This window comes from Scophthalmus maximus, chromosome 5 (assembly GCF_022379125.1).
Source record: "Scophthalmus maximus strain ysfricsl-2021 chromosome 5, ASM2237912v1, whole genome shotgun sequence".
NCBI classification, from domain to species: Eukaryota; Metazoa; Chordata; class Actinopteri; order Pleuronectiformes; family Scophthalmidae; genus Scophthalmus; species Scophthalmus maximus.
In genome coordinates, this window is record NC_061519.1 from 18,637,706 (window position 1) to 18,660,916 (window position 23,211).

Consider the following 23,211-nt stretch of genomic DNA (forward strand, 5'->3'; position numbering starts at 1 on the left):
CGACATGCGTCACAGAAACAAAAACAAGGGTAAAACAATAAGAGCAGTCGCCTCTGGTGTAAATTGTTTGTGGCAATGTGTCATTGACTGATGAAAGTGTAATTGTATATACCCATATCCAAACCCTTTTTTTTTTATTAAAGATTCATATGCGTGCAAAGCATTTGAGCTTTCAAAAATACACAATACTTAAAGGCTATATTTTACACTGTATTTGAAGTAGTAAGTAATGTGAGTACAACAAGCAAATACAGTGTAGTTTGTTGGAGATCGATACACAAGACAAAATAAGAAAGTTGTAACAATTGGCTTGATTAATGATAAATGACAATTGATTTACTCAGGCTTCATAGATAAGATATCAATAATTTGTGGTTGCCGGGTTTTTGTAAAAAAGAGGCTGTGTTAATTTTTCATAATGCAGTTATAAATGCTGGTGATTCTTTATGTTTATAAATGTGTATGAATATAAAACAGTGTTAAGCATCAAGTGCCCAACTTTACGTGTCAATAAATTGTTAATATTAATTATGAGTGGAGCAAATAATTACTTTTAACTAAAAAGTGCTTTGTCAGAAAGTGGTACTTTGTTTTTCTTCACATACATTTGTGCGTATGTGAGGCAAAACGTATTCCTCTCCGCCTGTGAAACTGTCACAGATAAGCTGTTATTAAGTAGATTCTGACGTATACGAGCCCTCGCTGGCCTCACATGCTGCTACACGCAGTGAGAAGAATGAATGCGGCGTGCTTGAGCTCTTGTCATTGTGTGGTTAGCTTACAGGAATCCATCCTTGACATGCCACCTTTTCAAAATAGTGACTTCACCGTGGATTGGGTGTCACACTCTACGCAAACCGATCATTACCTGAAAATCAAAACATTCACGCCAGGCACAAACATGTGTAGCCTGCATGCGGAGGAAAAAAAAATACAGTTTGCATAAACAAAGGTTACTTGGCACTGAAACGGTGTATCAGTGGCCGTGGTGTGATGTCAACACCGGTTTCCAGGTGGTGCATGAGGGTATATTGTTTTTTTCCATTTGGTGACAGTGTTTTTCGAGCAGAAACCAACGAAAACCGGTGATTTGGGTCTGACAATTTTGCAGGAAATAAGACAAATCAAGTACATAATGGGTTGTTGGGTTCAGCGCGACTGCCAGATGAACCTGAGGGAGTGAGTGGGAGGAGATAAATGAGAATGAGACATTGGCATTTGCTATTCTATAGAAGTATCATCGGTCTATTCACCTGTCGGCCTGTTTTCGTCATTGAGCTTTTGGCTTCACGTCACAAGTGACACTCCTTTTTGTCATCTCACCTTTTTGTTCATTTTTTGAGACGGAAGATAAGTCACAAGAAGAAACATGTTGGGTGAATAAACTGTCCTGGTCCAGACCCACTGTTTGTTTTGAAAGGGAGACTCACAATGACCCTGGTTTTTCTCTTTAGGTTGGATGCAAAGTTCACACCAGGGCAGAGCAGAGAACTCCGGCATGAGAGAGTGTTGAAACTGTGATCTCCTGAGTAGAAAAGACATAAATGAGACATTATGGAAAGTTGTTTTCAGTACAATTGGGATGCAAAAAATGAATCCGTCTACTGTACATGGAATGTTGATATTTCTGGCTGTGGTTACAGTGCTGCTTGAACCTGACAAATGATACTGAACTATACCTGCAGGCACCGCACCTTACAGTTACAAAGAAAAAATACGCCACCTGGTTGTCTCAGGTGAAACTGTCCCAAAGGTGTTCGCCTGATCATTTTTCACAGGTGAGACAAGTCACAAAGCAGCGGTGATGGGGTGTTTCCGTTGGAAAATCTTCTCTTATTAATAGTATATACTTAAACGTAGGCTCATGGTGAAACCTTTATTATTAGTCTCCATGGTTTTTATTACACACTATCACGCAAACAATGAGAAGATGTTGTGCGGGGCTCCAATTCGTCTGTCGCCCCGCCTGCTTGGGGTTGGTCCTGAGGTGAGCCGGCTATAAACTGCGGCTCGCACCCACTTGAAGGTGAGATGGGCTTTAGTGCACTCGCAGGTATGACAGCAAACGAGGAGATCGTTGGATCCTGTTCAAGGCAGTCTGCATCTTGACACACACACACACACACACACACACACAGGTTACGAATCTACGCGGACGAGCACATTGGACGGATCTTGACCCAGCGCCGTCGAAAGAGGATCAAAAGAAGAGAAGCATGAAGTTGGAGGTGTTGTGCGGGAACCATTATGACACGAAACATTTCGAGGGGTCCAGTGATGCAGAGGGGGCGAGCGGGCGCTCGTCCCTTTCTGCTGAGGAGGAACTGGGCTCGGATGGGGACTGCGTGGCGCACAGCCCTGCACCTGTCGCCCCGTGCGTCGGCGGCAAGTCGAAGCCGTACACACGGAGACCCAAGCCGCCGTTCTCCTACATCGCTCTCATCGCCATGGCCATCCGGGACTCCCAGTGCGGTCGTCTGACTCTGGCGGAAATAAACGAGTATCTCATGACCAAGTTCCCGTTCTTCCGGGGCAGCTACACCGGCTGGAGGAACTCGGTGCGCCACAACCTGTCGCTGAACGACTGCTTCCTCAAGGTGCTGCGGGACCCGTCGCGACCCTGGGGGAAGGACAACTACTGGATGCTCAACCCGCACAGCGAATACACGTTCGCCGACGGCGTGTTCCGGCGCAGGAGAAAGCGCATCGGCAAGAAGTGCAGCGCGGAGCGCGCGGCGGCGGCGGCGGAGGAGGAGGAGGAGGAGGAGCCGCGGAGCATCGCGCAGTCCGCTGCCGCCGTCAAGAGTGAGCCGTGTACCAAGTTCACCAGTCCGTTCGCCATAGACAGCATCCTCAGCAGGCCCTTCAAGAGAGACTCCGGCAGAGAACCTGTCCCGCTCTTCCCCGCGTTCACTTGGCCACGATACACTGAACTGACGACGGCTCGTTCGAATGCACCTGCCTCGTTCCCATGCGTCAGGGCGCCGCACCACGTGGGCTCCGTCCCGCGCGTGTCACACGACGACTACGGCGCTGGGCTGAGTTCACACGCGGTCGTGCAGCACCAGCAATAATCTTTCAACCGTTTTATATGATGACTTAAATCATCAAGGTGCACTGATGATGATGATGATGATGATGATGGTGGCGATGATGACGACGACGACGAAACACTGGAGGGAAAGGGACAAAAACACCAAGGACAAAAACTTTTCCCAATTGTATTGATATTACATTGGATTGGATAGTATTGTGTGTTACACTTGTGTATGTACCTCTGGTCATTTCCCATTATCATATTTGATTTTTATACACGTGTCTGTTGTGAATGTTATCCGAGTTACTGATTTGCTTTTCATTCAATAAACGTTTCGCGAAAAAATATGCTCTGTGTCACTTTCTTCCAAAAATACTAGGAAATAAAAATAATTCATGCTGCTCTGTGTTTACTACAGTAACACAACAAAGGGAGTCACAATGGTTCCTGATGTGGAGCCAAATCATGGAGACACCTGTGAGACGTTCACGTGACTCTGTTGGAGGTGGTTGCACAAAAAAATAAGGGCCTCCTACCTGTTCCTTTATGAAATATGCCTTTGCAAGCTATAGTAATAATAATAATAATAATAATAATAATAATAACAACCACAGCTTATTATCTGTATCTGACCCCCCCGTGCGTTATGCTGCCGAATGAAATAACCTCAAAAGTATTTACTTCTCAGTATATACGACGCTCTGCAGCCGGAAAGAGTCAATTCAATATTTATGTTTTCTGTCTGGCGCTGTAAATAGCTGTCGCCTCGGTCAGCACACACATGCGCGGGGAAGAGTTGATATACAAACGCTGCATCCTGAGCGAACTGAAAATGGAATCCACAATAGGAAGAACTGTGTCTTCCAAGTATAGGCCCCATTCTTCTGAGGCAAGAAAATACATTTCCTCTTACAAGCAGCCCGTGCGTCCCTGAACGCAGCAGGGGCTGCAGGTTTGACGCTGAGTTTTAACTTGTGCTCTCCACGTGAGGGAACAGTTCACGTCCCCAAGCGGCGACTTGCTGTAAATTGACTTGTTGCACAAGGGAGCAATTTACACGTTGCACAAACGAAATTTGAATATTCCAGTATATGCAAACCGTTCTTTGTTTTGTTTTTTTCTCTCTTCCTTTCTCTTTCATATTTAACAATCATCTCGTTTCTCCAGGGATGTAATCCAGGGCCCCCGAAGTGGTAAACTGACACTTGTGCACCGTGTGTGGTATGTTGGCACGCTCTGATGGAAAAAGCATGCTCCCTCTCATGTCAGAGCCCTAACCCTGAACAGATCCCAAACAAATCGCGACCCCCACTCTCTCTTCTGCACCTTTGCAACATGAAACCACGACCACGTTCGGCAGGTACAGACAATGGGGGCGATTGATCAAAAAAAAAACAACTTGTGTTCCTTGTATTCATCAGCACGACTTGACAAGTTATCGTGCCAAATATTCGCCTGACAAACGTGGACAGAGGTGTTTTGGAAAGAAGGACGTGGGAGGAGATTTGTCTTACTCCGCTGCGCCGTGTCCGGCTTCTAGTCTGGATCCTGGCCAGATGGGGAGGGCGCAGTTCCTGGCGATTTCTTGGAGGGATTTGGGGGGGGCAGAGAGAGAGATTTAAGAATTGATAGGTGGTCGAGTTGTGTTTGGCCGGGTGGATACGCGCAGGCTTAGTCGAGGAGCCTTCTCCCTCTTCTCGCATGGGATTATTGCCAACGATGGACAGAGGGAGGAAGGTGGCACAGCTGCTGGTGTTTCACGGTTATAAACGCGCGGAGCATCGCGTAGAGACGCTGACATTTTTAATTGTCACATTAGGGAACATTTAATAGCATTTGAAACAGCTTAAAAGAAAAGTGTTTTTGCCATTGTTATCGGATCCCCCCCCCCCCCAAAAAAAAGAAAGAAGAAGAGGCGCAACCATGACGACCGAGAGCTCCCAGCAACATTTGGATCCATCGAACCCTCCGCGCTCCGCTCAGGGGCCCGGTGCTCTGAATGCAGGTCTGCTGAGCGCACAGCCGGTGATGGAGAGCGCGCACACTGCAGCGGTTAAAGGGAAGAAGGGGAACTCGGGTCTGAGGCGGCCGGAAAAGCCCCCCTACTCATACATCGCCCTTATCGTGATGGCAATTCAAAGCTCGCCGACCAAGAGGCTCACTCTGAGCGAGATCTATCAGTTCTTGCAGGCCCGCTTCCCTTTCTTCAGGGGAGCATACCAAGGATGGAAGAACTCCGTCAGACACAACCTGTCTCTGAACGAGTGTTTCATAAAGTTGCCCAAAGGTCTCGGCAGACCCGGCAAGGGGCACTACTGGACCATCGACCCCGGGAGTGAGTTCATGTTCGAGGAGGGCTCCTTTCGTCGCAGACCTCGGGGATTCCGCAGGAAATGCCAAGCTCTGAAGCCGATGTACAGGATGATGAACGGTATCGGCTTTGGTGCGTCGATGCTGCCTCAAAACTTCGAGTTCCAGCCTCCTTCGGGCTCATTAGCGTGCCACGGCGGCTATAACATAGACTTAATGGGTAATCCAGTGCCGGGGGGCTACGAGGGCCTCGGAGGGGGCCACCACGTCCCACACATGTCATCGGGCTCCGGCTCGTCGTACATGGCCGCGTGTCAGGCAGCCTCGAACACGGACTATTGCCCGGAGAGCAACGGCAGCCCCCTGCAGTCCTCCCCGGCGATGCTGGGCTCCCTGGACTGTCAGTCGCCTTATGCAAACGCAGCGTCACACTGGAGCTCACCTGGTGTGCCTTCATACATGAAGCAGCAGTCACTGGCATCGGGCAGCCCCACGTCCTCTGCCCTGCACACGGGGATGTCCTCGTACTCCCTGGATCAGGGCTATCTGCACCACAGCGCACGCGATTCCTCTGACATCTCAGGTAGGGAAATGTGTATAGTCATATTTACATAACTATGTTATTATCTGATAGGCAAACTATTTGCGCTGTGATTAGTCGAACAGCAAAGGTTCAAAGTGCATAATTAACAGAGATCTGCAGAGATGGGTTACAACCTAAAACAGAAGTCAGAAGTTGAAGAAATCACAAAGTTGGATTTTCACAATGCTTGTTTTATCTTAGTCGCCTTAGATGAGCAAAGTTTTTGACAAAAGATATTTTAATGAACAAATATTTACGGACTAGTAAGTAAGTAAAAGACAAAATGTGTCCTTGTCAAACACAAACTAATGTGCATTAATTGGTCTGATTGTATATTCCTGCAAACAAAATATACAAAAAGTTTCATAGAATATTTCAAAATATGATTAAACATTTTCCGTTACCTTTTCCCCCTCATCATGCATGCATCATTCAATAGTGTGTGAAATGTGCACAAAATTGCTGTACTGGTGTAGAAAAGTCTCATCATTTGCATTTTAGGACAAGCTAAAGAGGGCGAAATGCTAAATGAAAAAAAATGCATATTATTCAACAGTAATCTCACAATAATGCCTGAAAATAATGTATGAATTAAGAAAATGGCTCTGAACAGACGTACACAAATTTACTTTTAATTGAGAAAAATATTAGTTGTGGTGCAACTTCGTTAAAGTATAGTGATAGTAATATTCTTTTTTTTTTACAGTGGGTTATTGTATTAGCCTGTCATTCTTATTTATTTGCTCCTTAAATTATCTTTTGTTTTTGTGTGATTGCTTACGTTCTTTAGTGACTTGATGGAACAAATTTGTTCCAACTTTCTAATTAAACACCCATATGAAAGCTCTATTAGTTAAATTGTGACTTAATGATCTACCAATATATTTTTTTTTTATCGATCCGTCATAAACTATTAAAAGGAGCAACTTTTGAGTTGCCAGGTTGTCTAAAAATCCTATCGCTGTTGTTTTTACCTCCTTCACCAAGAAAACCAACGTAATCTTTTTGTTTTTTTAGATCAACCTTCTGGCAAAGATATATATATATATATTTTTTAAAACCACAATTGAGATTCATCAGCATTGTCTTATATGTTTTACTGGAAAATAAGATATCAGTGATTATCTGTTAATTATTACCAAATAAAAAGGATAAACCTCAGCCAAATTGTTTTTCATAACCTTTAATTTAACCCAAAGGTTATTAAATGGTTTAATATTGATCTTAGTGAATGTTTTTAACGAAGGCCCTGGATTAAAACACTTTATTCAAAGTGCCATCAGAGCAGTTTGTCTATAAATCACACTACTTAAAATGCACGTTTTTGTCATCCCACAATTATAATTCTGTAATACGATCTGTCCTGTTTGTTTCCAGTGGGCCTGTCTCGATATTCCAGCCACTCGGCTCCGGTGTGCGACAGGAAGGACTTCGTCCTGAACCTAAACGGAATCTCTTCCCTCCATCCCAGCAGCGGAGGATCGTATTACCATCAGCTCCATCACCATCACCAGAGTGTCTGTCAGGACGTGAAGCCCTGCGTCATGTGACGGAGGAAATGACCGAGAGAAAGAAAGAAAGAAAGACAAATATCCAATGTCCAATATCATCTAACATCAACCCACAGGCGGAGTTGGTTACTGTTACAAAACTCATTTGGCGGAAAGACAATTCGATTTTCCATATTTCTTTTAATGATGCTTATGATACGAGGACTCACGTCGACTGACCTTACAGTCATGGATAAGCAATATTTACTTGTTACTGAAAAAACTACATAGAACACTTTCATCTTTATTCATGCACTTAATTTTGTTTCCCCCGATGTTACTGAAAGATGTCACAAGTCATTAAAGAGATTTATTTTTAAACGAGTTTGAAAGTGTTTGATTTGTTTTGAGAAAGAAGAAAAATCTTATGAAAATTCATCATACACATTTTTTTTAATGTTACCGGTTTTCTGTTCTTTTTTCTTGCTGCCTCAAGGGTTAGGGTTACCCAATATTATACCTGATACCTAATATAGAATATATAGCCATATTATTATTATTATTATAATAGATTAAAAAAACTCTGCATATAGTACAAGTATTTAAACAGTATAAAAAGCTAAGAAAAGTGTAAACAGATATTTATAATACTATATATAGCAATAGTAATATATAGTATTTGTAGTATATATAGTAATACAGTATATACAGCAATACATCTTTTACCTGTGCTGCTCTTTCTCTTCATGATGACACTGTAAAGCAGATACTTGGCATTAGTGCAACAGATGAACAAGGATATGTATTTTTATTTATTTATTCGTAACTTCATTATAAAGACACGTTTGAAATGATTCAAGAGAGAAAGTTATCATTCTTAAGTTTGATACACTGGGGAATATGTAAGTGAATTTTGTGTCTTATTTATCCCAAGAAACTTGCAAATATATTTGTGATTATTGCTCTTCCAGAACGAGGAAGAGAATGAAGGCAAAAGACAAAAGACACATTTCAATATAAAATTTTGAACCGGAAGTTCTGAAATTAAAAACCGTTCAGCCGTGTTGCTATAGTGTGACTGTACTGCCACCTTGTGGAGATGAAGCGTTCAAGGGCTCAAAATTCATTGCCCTCAGTTATATAAAGTGTGTTCACAGGTTAATTTTACAAAAATATATGATTAAATGACAGGCTATTGGCTATCTGATCACATTTAAATAACAGATATAATCATACTTGGTAAAAACAACTTATACATATTAATATTTATTGACAATGCTGGAGTTTGTAATATATAGGCCATATGCAAATAAACTCTGTAAAACTGGACTGGTGACATTATTTAGGCCTATTCAAAAAGCTTTAAAAGTCAATGGGCCTATACTTTAATGTGCAATAGATTTGTTGTAGGAATTGAAAAAAACCCTAATATTGTTGGTGGTGGTATTGGTTCAGGGAACATCTAATGTGGTGCACATTTAAACACAGGATCCAGAAGCCGATCCAATTCAATTCAAAAGGAATAATAAAAAAGGAAAACATTACAATCTAAATCCTCTCAAGCAAATAACAATACTTGAGGTACGTTGTATTAGACTATCATCATTAATGGATCCACAATACTCCCAACTCTCACGATTAATCTCTGGAATCTAGCACAATCAAACACAAAACAACGTGAACATTCAAACAACATGTGCCATATATTACTAGATAAACCTTTTTAAAAGTGAAAAGTCGATCTGAACTCACAGCGGTGGATCCCTTCGTTGTGCCCGAAATGTTTGGCGGGAAAAAAGAGGGTTTATAGGTTTAGGGGTGTGGTCAAATTAGGAGTGGCTGGCTGCAGGTAGGGGTGGAGTCTTGGGATTTTAACAGGAATCTTTATATATCTTGAAGAGCAGTACAAAAACCCAAGTCGTCAAACATAACCCTGAGATGTCAGGTCCAAGCCAAGGCGGTTTTTGTTGAATCATATTGAGCTCAATGATTATAGCAGTGATTTATATGTCAGTGCAAGACCAAACATAGTTCAGGCCAAGAGGTCAGCTGACAGTGGAGATCTCTACGCCAGCCCACATCAGCTGACTGCTCAGCTGATCCTCAACTGCCAATTGGCAAGAGCTCCTGTCGTGCGCACTATTTAAACTGCTTCCACCTGCCCGCTCGTCTTGCTCTGCTGCACGACACTTCGCAAGTTATCCCACAAGAGAACAAGCAAGCTGTTTGTGTCTCTTGCGTTTCCAACTCACCCAGTTCCTTCTAGCCGTCCTCGATGGGGATCCTTGATAGATCGACCGCATTAAGGATTATCAGCACATGTGATCTGAAGGAGAGGGAATCCATTGAGAGAGAGAGAGAGAGAGAGAGAGAGAGAGAGAGAGACGTTCAATCCGAACTTCCTCACTAATGTCCAGGAAGCCGCCGAGAGGGACACACGCCGGCGCAGTCGGGCGCTGGTCCGGTCCGCCCGCTCCTTGTCCGTCCCGACAAAAAGCCCGCGTCTCTGCCGCGACGGCCAGCTCCACGAGGCAGGAGGGGATCCCCGTCGTGCGGCCTACACCGGTTACCCAGCGATGACGTCACTCGAACAGCTGCTGGGCGCACCACGATCACGCGAAGACGCAGTAAAGTGCAATTATTGTTTTTTTTCTTTCTTCCGTCTCCTGCTGCGCAATCTCTCCAAAATGTGAGAAGCCAAATCCATAGCTGCTTTTGTAGACATGGGGCATCCAAAGTCAATGAGCCCGGCTCAAACCCGCCTTTTGAGAAGTAAAACAGAAATAGCCCAATTTAGCCTACTGCTGTCAAACATTTTCCATGAGCCGGGGAAAGGCCAACAGGCATTTCAACTGCTGTCTATGAATCATTTGACCACAGCTGGTTCAAGGTTCATGGCTGGTTTTTTGGAGCTATTGTCTGCATTCTTTTCTAGTCCGCTTTGAAGGAGCCTCAAACAGTAATGCTTTATCGAAAAAAATAAAATAAAATCAATAAAATGATTTAAAACAGAAATGAACATGAAAGGTGACGTGTCACTTCTAGCTTTTGTTTTCCTGACAAAGCACCAGAGGCATTAGTTGAGGATTACTCCCGGTGAAGGATTGTGTAGTAGTGTGATCTATTAATATTCAGCTGTTACCTTAGATAGCTGTCGGTGTGTAGGTTTAAGTGTTTCATTCTATGCCATTTGTCAACGTGACTTTTCCTCATGCTGGCCTTTCCATGCAGGCAGCACATGGAAAGCCAGGAAGTTTTGCCTGACAAGGTCATTTTGGGGGTCTTTAGCTGCTGCTCTCCCTGCCTGACGGCTCATTGAAGGGTAGGGAGGTGTGTTCTCCCTACCCCAGACAGTCCACATATGCACGTTGAAGGGCAGGGAGATTTTGTTTGCCTGGTATGGTTGTTTTTTTGTTTTTTTTCGGCCGCTGCTATGCCTGCCTCACATTCCACGTATAGGCACGTGGAAGGGCAGGGTGGTTCCAAAACAGAGCCATATCGCCAAATATAACTAATTATGATTATTGAAATGATTTACTTTGACTACAGTGGTCCTGAATGAACCGTGTTCATTCCATCCTGTTGTCAGACCATCAGGTGAACATCAGTAGTTTAAAGTAGTATAGTGTTAATCTACCAAAAAGTGGCAATCAAAAGATGACCTGGATCTTGAAAAAGGTCATTTATATCAACGAATATTAATTCATGTACCAGTCAGGACATTGTGGTTGGTCCTCAATTTCACGTTGTGCCAGTATCTAAGTTCTATGACAGTTAGAATGTTTCAGTTAGTCCATTGAAAGGTAGCAGAGGTAATTTATTAGACCAAAGCTTCAAATATGTATAATTTTTGCTTAGTTATGGAAATTGGTCAAGTTCACTTGGTTTACTGAAGAATCCCCATTTGAGCAAGAAGGCCAAAAGTCTTTATCCTAAACCTCTTTATGGATGCCAGGTTTTGTTTTGTTTGGTACACTTTTGTTACACAGAACTGGTGCTAGCACCAAAAGTATATTGTCTTACGTGACTTATTGATGGCAAATAAATAGTATTCACTTTTCATTCACAATGAGACTCAGACAATATGCCCCCCTTTTACTGCCTTCTGAGTAGTGCATGTCAGTATTTCCGTGCTGTCTTTCATGAAGACTGAGCATCTCAAATTCAGTCAATCACCATCTGCAGTACTAAAGTTGACCTGTAGGTGGCGGCAGTGTCTCATAAATACTCCGCAACGTCTTTGCTCTTTCGCTCAGGGCTCCTAACACACGCACGCACGCACGCACACACACCCACACACACGCACACACAGGTTGATATTGTTTTCTGTTGTTTTTATTCTTCTTTTTATGTATTTAATTATTCGTTTGATTCAGAAATTCAGGTTAAAATGTTTTTGTAATCAGCTCCAACCAAAAGTTACACAAATCATTGTCTGTGCATCGAGGACAGAAAAGACTTAACCACGTATGAACGCCAGAGGGAGCCAAATACAAAGTTATGATGGGACATCCATTTATATCTATCCGTCTATCAACTATCTATCTATCTATTTATCTATCTCTGTGAGCTGGATTTTAAATCGCTTGTTAGGTTTTTATGTCAACATCAGTATTTGGTATTTGGAGATAAAAATGTACAACGTGTCATTATTACGTTTTTTATTTTGTCATGGCTTATTGGCGTCACGATATATATATACATATATTAAAAAATAAGTCCATGTCCACGCTCCCATTGTTTGAATATTTATTATGATCTCGGCCTTTGTTATACACAGAGAGAGATTCTTAATGATTGAACGGTATATATGCACTTTGTTGGTACAAATGCTAAAAATAAAGTCCATGAAAATAAAATAACATTAAATAAAATCCATCTCCATGGCACACATATTTAAAAATGCCTTTATTCTATGGATGCTACTGTCCTCGTTGCAATTGAGAAAAAAGAAACAATCAAATATTTCGCCTGTTGTTGTTTTTTTTTTTTTTTTAAATCATTATTATATTGACACTTATTCGTGTTCTTCCCTGTGCATCGGTCGTGGGGGCGCCTCGAATAATAGAGAGTTGAGGTGGACTGGGTGGGCAGGCCCCTGGTATTAAGTCGAAGGCCCGTCGTGAATTGTGTAAACAGCCCGGGGCGGTGGAAAAAGTTCATGCCCGGGTCCATGTAAGGAGAAACCGGCGCAGCACCAGGCCACTGCACGGACATTTAATTAAGACGACCTGCGGAGGATTACAGCGATACTGGGACTGTAACGTTGCCTCACAATAACCATTAACAATTTCATGCACCGTCGCCTCTGACAGCGGGGAGATACGGAGGCCCCCCGAGCTCGGTTTATTGAACTTTTTTTCTCTTTCCTATCTATGGTCAAAATTTAATTATTTTGATTGACTCCTTAAAACCCTTATAGCCTTAGAATTACTGACATCGCATGAAACAAAAATATATCCACAGACGGTTATAACAAAGAATTAACTCGAAAGAGTGAATAATAACGAATAAATGGAATTATTATTAGTGATTCGATTGTGTGAGGAAAACAAACAAACAAAAAAATACTTGGTTCTGAGTAATTGCTCATCATATATATATCAAATGTTGTGTTCATTCAGTTAATGGGGCAATAAATTCCCAATAGGCCTCATCAACATCACAACACGTTAAACATGCTCTGGTAAACTTGTTTGTCCCGTTTGGTTCACTGTCGTCAGATCATCAATAAGTTCTCACCATCTGGTCGTTGTCAGCACACGAACTTGTCTTTTTTTAATTTTCCCTCTTAATGAGATCGCACGTCAACACTGCCCCGCTGCCGACGGCGAGAGGCTCTGTCCTGCGTTTGATCTCACGGTGATCTGCTGCCGGTGGTGGAGGCTTTTCACCCACAACAGGCCAGACGACGCCATTTGGTTCATTAGACGTACAATATGTTGCTATAAAATATGGGGCAAAACAAAAGTGGAAACACATTGTTATTGATTAACTTATTAAAGGCGACAGCTACAAGTGAAACGTGCCGAATGAATCCACCTGATGCTGTGCGTAAAACAGAATTTTTTTTTTCCTAGAGAGAAAAATATCCGAATTAATTTTACGCTTTAACATCCAGACTAATGTTTGCATTTTGTTCTCCGTACATTTGAGAAATAACTCATCTGTTTCGGATTTCTCAGGACAGCCACATGTCTGATATGAGGGATGCTGTTTTGAAACGTATGAGTGTGCGGGGAATATGTGCTCGGCGATCAGATTGTGTTCATGTGAGTTGCTCTGGCACGTCTGAGGTCTTGGCTGCAGTGGGGCTGGGAGTTGCCGACACCTTTCTTTGGTTTTTACTTAAAGCCCCGAGTGTGGCCATAGGAGCGCGCTGCGCTCTCTCTCTCTCTCCCCCCTCCCTCCCGACTTCCCCATTGGACGGCCCGCGCGCTTTTCAGGGAGGAGCTCCACTGGCAGCAAAAAGGAGGAAAGAATTTAACTGCGCAAAAAGTCCTGTGCGGTGACGGATGTTCCAAAGTTCAGAACTTTTTCAATGCGCGTTTGTTTCACGGGGACACGGGGATGGGGACGGCTTAAACACCTCAGAGACCGAGCACCACGCCGCACTGTTGAGAAGACTTTCCTCCCGTTTTCGTTATTTTTTTTCTTTCCTTCACTGAGCAGTGAGGAGCTGTGGTCCTGAGCGCCTCGGCCGTCAGTGGAGGGAGACGTGGAGAAGCCTTTCCTCGGGGATATACTGTCGCCGGATCATCGCGAAGACATGCAGGCGCGTTACTCCGTCTCCAGTCCCAACTCGCTGGGCGTCGTGCCGTACATCAGCAGCGACCCCGGCTACTACCGGGCCGCTGCCGGTGGAGGATACACGGGGATGCCAGCACCTATGAACATGTATTCTCATGCGGCACACGACCAATATCCTGCCAGCATGGCACGGGCGTACGGACCGTATACCCCGCAACCGCAGCCCAAGGATATGGTCAAACCCCCCTACAGCTACATTGCGCTCATCACCATGGCGATCCAGAACTCGCCTGACAAAAAGGTGACCCTGAACGGGATTTACCAGTTCATCATGGAGAGGTTTCCATTCTACCGAGACAACAAGCAGGGCTGGCAGAACAGCATCAGGCACAATCTGTCTCTGAATGAGTGTTTCGTCAAGGTGCCCCGCGACGACAAGAAACCCGGCAAGGGCAGCTACTGGACCCTGGACCCGGACTCTTACAATATGTTCGAGAACGGGAGCTTCCTGCGGAGGCGGCGGCGGTTCAAGAAGAAGGACGTGCTGAAGGAGAAAGACGACCGGCTGCAGAAGGACGTGCCGCCCAGGCAGCAGGGCCGGGAGCAGGAGCAGCCGGTGCAGGGCTCGCAGCCCGTGAGGATCCAGGATATTAAGACGGAGAACGGCACAGCCACGCCGCCGCAGGCCGACTCGCCCTCTCTGAGCACCGTGCCCAAGATCGAGAGCCCGGACAGCAGCAGCATGTCCAGCGGGAGCCCCCACAGCATCCCCTCCAGCAGGTCCATCGGCATGGACAGCTCCGAGCAGCACCACCAGCACCACGGCCAGGCCTCGACGCAGGGCTTCAGCGTAGACAACATCATGACCTCCCTCCGGGGGTCCCCACAAGGGGCCACAGAGCTCCCCTCCGGCCTCAGCGGCCCCACCAGGACAGGTATAGCGCCGTCTTTGTCCTTAAACTATTCTCCAAATCAGACATCTGTCTATAGCTCGCCCTGTAGCCAGAACTCCATCTCCACTACCTCCAACGCAACCTACCATTGTAACATGCAAGCCATGAGCTTGTACGCCGGGGACAGATCTGGCCACTTGGCACCGAGCACCACGGTGGACGAGACGTTGCCCGATTACTCCGTTACAACCACCGCGTCCTCCCTGACCCACGGCAATCTGAACTCTGGCCAGGAGGGCCACCATGCCCACCAAGGGAGGCTGACCTCGTGGTACCTCAACCAGGCCGGCGACCTGGGGCACCTGGGCGCAGCCTACCCGGCGCAGCAGCAGAACTTCCATTCAGTCCGCGAGATGTTCGAGTCCCAACGAATCGGCTTGAATAACTCGCCGGTGAACGGGAATAACAGCTGTCAGATGTCATTCCCGCCGAGCCAGTCCATCTATCGCACTTCGGGAGCTTTTGTATATGACTGCAGCAAGTTCTGACCCCCGCAACAAAACAACAACAACAACAACAACAACAACAACAAAAAACAGGCTCGATATTTTCGGCACGGTGTGTGAACTCTGCCAGTAAAATGTCGGCCCTCTCTCCCTCGTCCGCACCGAATGGACTAATATGAGACAGAAAAACAAACACAGAAAAGACTTGATCTCGTTTTTTCTAAAGAACAGTGTTACTGCAAATAACACGTAAGTCTCTCTTTTGCTTTTGTGGCCTTTTATGTGATATGCTAAAGATATGCCAGTTTTTCCGTGGACGTGTAAATTGCATATAGTAATTTATTTCTAAACTGTAGCCGGATGTTATGGACCAAACACCAAAAAAAAAAAGTGTTTCTAAATTGAACTGCCTTAATTGTGCCCCCCCCCCTCCCTCCCCAAAAAAAGAAAAAAAAATTATGTTCCATTATAAAAGGTAAAAAAAAAACAAGGAACGTGTATATCTCCGTACTATTTCAAAGATTCTTCATTTGTTGAAAAGTATTTTTGAAGGATTTGTTTGTTTGTTTAATAAATTTGTCATTTAATGTGAGTAAAGTTACGCCTCGTTTCTTGCAGACTTGGACGCAGGTTAGTGGATATTTTACACTCAGCCCGACTCCTGCTATTTGTCGCGTGGAGAGTGAACCGGGCCTCGCTATTAATCTAATCTGACCCACGGAGATTTATAGAAATATATTTATATGTATTGGCTGTATATGGAGTTTGTAGACTGTCGTCTCGCGGCAAAGACACAGACTTTATACTCTCCGAATGAGACAATGTTTCTCTTCGAGGGAACTTTAATTTCTCATCTCTTTCTGGAAAATCCTTTTAAGAAACTATGATCCTCGGCGTGCGCGCGTCCAAAGAGACAATGGATGCGAAGACTGTGTTTATTTCCAGAACCCCCCCCCCCCCCCCCCTCTCTTATTCATACTTCATACAGAATTTATATTTTTCATGTTCCTACGTTAATCATATGACGATTGGAGATCCCGTTGACCTCGAGGCCTACAGGCAGGAAACAGCCTGCACACACGATCACAACTTTGTTTTGGATGGCGCTGTGTGTTTACTGGTGCATGCCGGTGCTGACTTACAGCATCATACCACACATGCCACAGCCGCAGTCCCGTTGTCACTTCAGTTTGGACGTTTTGACGTCGCGCACTGTGTCTTGCCACAACGCTGACGTGGTCGGGGACAAACGTGACAGTCGGGGATTTATCGCGGAGAGGGAGAAACTCATCCCACCGTTTCAGGCGTGTCCGGCTGTTTAATTGCAGGACGGAGGGGGGATTTGAAATTGGCTTAATACAGGCGAAATGTCAAATGGAGGTTTTATTGTAATTCCCAGTTGGCAGTCGTTTACACGAGTGAGAGTTGAGCGTGAGAGGGGAATCAGTCTCATTTAATCACATTAAAATGACAAATCAGAAATTTGGCCTGTAACTTAAAAAATACGCATTTATCAAGCATGATTCAGTAATTTAAATAAAATGTATGTCTGTCATTAAGCATGTTATTTTATCTTATTTTATTTCTTAGTATTTGGGGCTTCAGATATTTACTAATAGCTGACAGGTATTTATTTTAAATGTCATAAATGTATACAGAAATAATTTATATAGAATAAATATTATAATACATAATGGTTTTTACTGGGACAGACTGCGTAAATGGCAACAGTGAACAAAACCATCAGCAATAACAACAACAACAACAACAATAATTACAATAATAATTATGTTGATTTTCAAAATTAATTAGGTTTTGTGTCTCTTTAGGTCAACATAATAACATAACAACAACAATAATAATGATAATAATTAAGTAATTTTAACATTGTTTTTATTGCTAAAAAACTAATATAAACAATCCGTTTTTTTCGAACATAATAATAATAATAACAGCAATTCTTAAATATTTGATAAATACCAGTAAGTACATTCAATAATAATAACAGTAACAATGAAAATACAAAAACCTCGAGTTTACATGTTAATAAAACACAAATCGACTTTGAAAGTCTTTGACCAGTTTAGATGTTTTTAGCATAATCACCCTCCCAAACAGAAACAGAGGATGTAACGTGTCCCGCTGACGGACACTGTGTCAGGATCTATACTCATGATCAACGAGCCTGTTAGATTTGACAACATGCAATCATGTTTGGAACATGGAAGGTGCAGGTCAGGCGAGTTTATTCCTCGAGTCCTTTTCGTTTGCTCTCAGGCCTCTGAGATGACAAGACGAGAGCGACGGCGGCGATAAAGCGACACATCGTTACCATCATTGTAACGAAAATAGGAATTGTTCGATGCAGCCTCGGTGGAGTCCTGCCCGTGCAATGCGTCTCTCCTCCCGTGCGCTCCGGCTGCTGCACCGACGACCAACCAGGCTCATGCAAGCCATCAGATACTGCCCCCCCCCCCCCCCCCCCCCCAAGTACAGGCCGGCCCAATAAACACAACAAACAGAAAAAAAGAACCGCGTCGTGTTAGTCGAAAGATTGATGGCGCCCTCGCAGAATGGACCAGGTCAGGAAGGAATAAAATTCAATCAGAGGGGCTGGAATCGTTTTTCGTGAGACGGAAAAGGCAGAGAGGGTCAACGAGGAGGATGTCGACCGCCAGAGCACCATCAACAATATAACAGGACATAGCAGAGAGAGAGAGGGGGGGGGGGGGGGGGGGGGGTCGCTCTAACTGTAAATCAATTAAAATAGAAATAAGTTTCCAAAAAGAAGCTTTACTCTGCAGGAGCCGGTTGAAATGCAGATGATAGGTGGCAGCAGCCATACTCCTGGCACTGACCTGATACTGCTCATGAGTTCCCTGCGTGGTGCCCGGAGGCCTTCATCCGGCGCAGGCTCATAGGTACAAATTTAATTTCACTTTAATTTCCCTTCTCTGGATAACAAAAATAATTTGTTTTTATTTCTGCTTTCAACGTACAGACAGACATTGCGACAAGTCTAATCGGATGTTGCTCCTCGAACGTGGGGCCCTTGTCCGTTTGGCGGCCCTTAGACCCGAGGACATGACGTGGCCCCCCGGGTGCGAGCCTGTACACAGGCGTCGCTCTTCCGCTTCTCCCTGAAACGTTCCGATACGTTCCTGAAAATGCACAACTTCCCCTCGCTGCTTTGGGTCAAACAGCAAAGACAAACGCGCCTGCGGTGGTGATGAGGAGGACTTTTAATATTCACCACATCAAAACCCACATCTCACATTTTGGGATTTGTTATACTTTTGTGAGGTTCGAAGCCTTTGCATAGAAGTCCTTTTGAAATAACTTTACGTTAGTGATATTAATCTGTCGCCGATTGCGTTAACAATCGGCTACTTGATTTGAATGAAGAAGGCAGTTGGTTATTGTTTTGGGAAACGAATACGTGTGTATTCTGAGTTTGATGTGAAACACTTGACTGGCAGTGGACGCATGTCCAGCGCAGGCGGCAGCGGAGGTGCACGGCCAAAGTTGGAAAGCACATCATAAATAAAAAGTAAATAAACATAAATGTGGACTGATGAATTAGTTGGCAAACAGTTCTGTGAACCATGAAATCAGAGGCGGAACTTGACCTTCCAACCTTGATGGGCGTGACTATCTTCACTGTGCAAACTACATTGAAATCTTTGGAGAATGTATCTGTACTTCAATTTGTGAAAATGCTCGAGCCTATTCGTTCGATAGACGCTTAATAAATTGGATTGTTTTTATATATTTCCTTCATCTCCATTTGGTATTTTCCCCCTCTGAGTGCAGATTGGAGTAGACGGGATAAAAAAAAAAAAAATAACGTTCCTTAAACACTCCACCATCTCTCTGGTGCGTTTACTGTCTCGGCGATGGTTGAAGACCACCGAGTCGACTGGGATATAATGCGCGCAATTTTTGGGGGGGTAATCGAGGAACCGATGATTGTTCCACCCTCGCTGATCGTGAAGGGCGGTAGCTTCTGCGTAAAGAATACAAATGCGACCGGGCCAAGGCTCTTCCCAGAAGAAATCCCCTGTAATGGTGCTCTCTGTAACCCATCCCACGTTCCCCTTCAGTCTGAAGGGGGGAGGAGGAGAGTGGATGCGCTCCAGCCTCGCTGCAGATCCATGCAGCCTGTGTGCACCTGTGTGGCTGAGTGACCCGCTCAGCTCGGTGTGGAAAATGCTGATTTCTTTTTCTTTTTTTTTTCTTTTTCTTTTCTGTTTTTTTTCTTCTGTTCGCCCCGTGTTATACTGTACAAGACCCGCGCTCTCTGGGCGCCATCTGCTTCTAATCAAAGAGTCCATAGACGCACAATTTCTGTCCGCGCTGCGGCCAAAACGAGTAAAAGGGGTTGGAGGTCCAGCACTTGTCTCTCAGAGGGGGGAAATAACCGCAGCATGCAGCCTCGTGTGTGCCGCACGTCTCCGCGTTTTTCTGTTTTATTGAAAGAGAAATGATCATTGTCAAAAGGGGATTCCACTCGGCGTTTCACCCCCCCCCCCCCCCAAAAACAGACAATGTGTAAAAAACGGTGCTGGATCAAACGAGGAGCTCGAAATGCGCGCGGCATCTCCGAGTCGAAGGGGAGAATGAACTCGTGCAGACCTCATTCAGGCGCTGGGGTGGTGGGATAATGGGGTTCTGTGAACTGGGACCGGGGAGGAGGAGGAGGGGGCAGCGACCTGCGAATAACCCGACAGCCTTGGCGAGTACACCTTGAACACCGAACAGAGTTGCCTTCAAGTTGCACAAAACCTGCTTCTCTGCAGCTCGGGCCTGCGGTTTCTAATTATAGCAGCTTTTTTTTTTCTTCTTTTTTTTTCTTTACGCACAGAGCACTTGAATGTCCCAATTATACCGGCGTGACATACAGTCATTTATTGTCAAATAGTTTAATTTTATGATTATATCCCTGTCGATTTCACAGCCGGTCAGTAATAAATAAAGATGAATTCTATCGCAGGTGTGCTTAGTAAAAGTGGATTCGTAGATTTATATGTTTGCTCATTTAATTAGAATTTTCTTAACACATTTTATCTTTTCAAATATAGAATCATAGCAATGTATGTAAGAGAACAGTGTGTTTGTTGTAAAATAAGTGTTAGACATGTAAAATAATTTGCCAGCTCTTGATTTTAGATTCAATGTCATGCCATATTTTGTTTTACGTTTTCAAAGCACGTTGAGGTCATGATGTAAATATGACCAAACATTAAACTAAGTATATTAAAACAGTTCAACGGAACAATAACAAAATAAATATTTAATATATTTCATTTGCCTTATGAGTTAAAAAAAAACAAATCTGTCCCTGCCTCATTGCAAGGTACATGCCCATGTGTGCGTAAAAAGCATACAGACAAAAAAAACAGACCAGGGAACCCGTTCAGCCTCGGTGGGGCCGCTGATATCAAACTCCCCGTCCTGACAAACTTGAACTCTAACTTGTGACATGACGGGGCCACGTCGGAGCTGCTGCTGCTCGCTGAGCCACAGGAGCAGTTGTCTGCGTCTCTTTCGTGGGTCCTTCGTCATCTAATGGCGCAGGGCTGCCACTGTGTGAACACATCCGCAGCAGACTGTAAGGACGGCGACACTGACATGGGAAGCTGTCTCTTCTTTTTAATGTGAACAAATGTAAAACAGCAACAAAAAAAAGAGGGAAAGAAATACAATCAGTTTTTCCCCTCTGGGTTGAAAATATTAGAAATACAATTTTGATATCGTAGCAACTTGGAATATTTGAATTAAAATAGCTTTTGAAAATGCAAAAACATAATTTTCCCCTTTATGCTGAATTATTTTTCCTCATAACAGAACACTACAAAAATATCCATAAAAATGAAAAATAAATAGAAATGCTTAACTCAATATTTTTCATGAAACCTAAATTACATGCTATATTTTTTTAAGAAGGATTTGAAGAAATCCTTTTTCAAGTTAATTTTCAAACTTCAAAGCCTTAAAAAACAAGATCAGGAAACATTCATTCGGGACCATAAATTCACAAAAATGTACAATAAATGAGGCGTTGACACGGACACAATTGTTACTGTGAATGCAGATTCATTTTCAATGAAGGCAATTTGTCTTGTGTCCCACTACAAGGGCATCTGTGCATCTGTGCACTCATGCTGGCATCATCAGTTTTCACCAGACCCCTGATCCCCTCACACCTTTTTTGAGCTCAGGGAGGCGGGCGGGTGTCATCCGCACCACAGCAGTATGTATAGGGAGACTGTGCTGGAAGTGACCCATCTCAGCTTTGAGTTCTGTAAATCCGCCCGAGAGGGAGAAAAGAGTGTGTGTGTGTGTGTGTGTGTGTGTGTGTGTGTGTGTGTGTGTGTGTGTGTGTGTGTGTGTGTGTGTGTGTGTGTGTGTGTGTGTGTGTGTGTGTGTGTGTGTGTGTGTGTGTGTGTGTGTGTGTGTGTGTGTGTCACTATCCAGAGGGAGAGAGAGACAGTGATGAATTGTGTTGCAGAGCAAATGTCTCCTATCTCTCCCTTCAAAATAGTAGCGAAGGCTTCCTGCAAGGGGTGGATCAGTGAGGAAAACAGACTGGAAATTAGATTTTTGTGTGTGTGTGTGTGTGTGTGTGTGTGTGTGTGTGTGTGTGTGTGTGTGTGTGTGTGTGTGTGTGTGTGTGTGTGTGTGTGTGTGTGTGTGTGTGTGTGTGTGTGTGTGTGTGTGTGTGTGTGTGTGTGTGTGTGTGTGTGTGTGTGTGTGTGTGTGTGTGTGGCTGGAGAGAGAGATATAGCTATCTAAAGTCTCAAAGAAACCCATTAGTTCCCGGCAGAGTCAGTGTAGTGCTCCACCGTGCAGCATTGAGAGATTAGAGAAATCATGTATTTGGGTTGTTTTTTTTTCTTTTTACTGTGTGATCACCCAAACCGTCTTCTCGAATAATTTGCCACTAATCGCGTTGTCACATCTTCCCTCTCCTGCCTTCCCTTTTATTTTGAAGTTCAGATAGCAGCCGTGAGTGTGCATCCCAAAAAAAAGAGGCAATATTGAGCACACCGCTCTGTGCTCTCTGGGACTATACTAATCCAATGTTCTGCAGTTGATTTATTAAAAACAGATTGGTCTGCTATTTTTCTTTTTTAGACCCATCACAGATGAAAACATCTGATCACATATGTGCTCTGTCAGTCATACGAGCAGCTCGGCATGCTGTGAAATTATCTGATGGAACGGTGATGAAAATTCAGAGCTACTATAGAAAATCAAAATGTCAACGATAACGCATCCAACTATCAAGCTTTCCTTTACAATGTAAACAAATTTGAACAGTCATGTTTAGGTGAATGAGGTATGGAGAACTTAATTAACTTGTAGACTATTTCAGTCATACATTTAGATTTTTTACGTGAAGACACTTGTTGTCATGATTAAACATTATTTCATGCTTGAAACATGAGCAAACATCTTGGTCTTACTCAGCCGTTATTCATGCGTTTTGTTTCTGTCATTGCCATGGTTTCAGTTTACTTCACAACACTGTCTGAACGAGTGATGATGACACACACACACACACACACACACACACACACACACACACACACAGACGGAGGTGTGAGGTGAAATACAGCCACGGGAAGGAAAAACAAAC

The 23,211-nt window shown here is 44.0% G+C and overlaps 3 protein-coding genes and 1 long non-coding RNA gene across 4 annotated transcripts; 3 read left to right on the forward strand and 1 right to left on the reverse strand.

The window, feature by feature from the left end:
* Nucleotides 1–2,015: 2,015 nt before the first annotated feature.
* foxq1a (forkhead box Q1a) lies at nt 2,016–3,384 on the forward strand. Its single transcript, XM_035634419.2, has one exon. The coding sequence runs from the start codon at nt 2,217–2,219 to the stop codon at nt 3,072–3,074; it is 858 nt and encodes a 285-aa protein (XP_035490312.2). The 5' UTR covers nt 2,016–2,216; the 3' UTR covers nt 3,075–3,384.
* A 1,235-nt stretch (nt 3,385–4,619) lies between these two features.
* On the forward strand, nt 4,620–7,805 carry foxf2a (forkhead box F2a). The gene is made up of 2 exons (XM_035634417.2): nt 4,620–5,930; nt 7,308–7,805. The coding sequence occupies exons 1-2, from the start codon at nt 4,961–4,963 to the stop codon at nt 7,478–7,480; spliced, it is 1,143 nt and encodes a 380-aa protein (XP_035490310.2). The 5' UTR covers nt 4,620–4,960; the 3' UTR covers nt 7,481–7,805.
* On the reverse strand, nt 6,107–9,804 carry LOC118310976. The gene is made up of 3 exons (XR_004793878.2): nt 9,673–9,804; nt 8,147–8,175; nt 6,107–7,467 (listed from the first exon to the last, which is right to left on the reverse strand). It is a non-coding gene; the product is annotated as an uncharacterized LOC118310976 (long non-coding RNA).
* Nucleotides 9,805–13,897: 4,093 nt separating this feature from the next.
* Nucleotides 13,898–17,128, forward strand: foxc1a (forkhead box C1a). Its single transcript, XM_035634416.2, has one exon. The coding sequence runs from the start codon at nt 14,190–14,192 to the stop codon at nt 15,609–15,611; it is 1,422 nt and encodes a 473-aa protein (XP_035490309.1). The 5' UTR covers nt 13,898–14,189; the 3' UTR covers nt 15,612–17,128.
* The last annotated feature ends 6,083 nt before the right edge of the window (nt 17,129–23,211 follow it).

Bases quoted from the DNA above. Each gene is read 5' to 3' on its own strand.
- foxc1a (XM_035634416.2), top strand. From the start codon at position 14,190: ATGCAGGCGCGTTACTCCGTCTCCAGTCCCAACTCGCTGGGCGTCGTG.
- foxq1a (XM_035634419.2), top strand. From the start codon at position 2,217: ATGAAGTTGGAGGTGTTGTGCGGGAACCATTATGACACGAAACATTTC.
- foxf2a (XM_035634417.2), top strand. From the start codon at position 4,961: ATGACGACCGAGAGCTCCCAGCAACATTTGGATCCATCGAACCCTCCG. The intron at 5,931-7,307 runs GTAGGGAAATGT...GTTTGTTTCCAG, and splicing joins CGATTCCTCTGACATCTCAG to TGGGCCTGTCTCGATATTCC.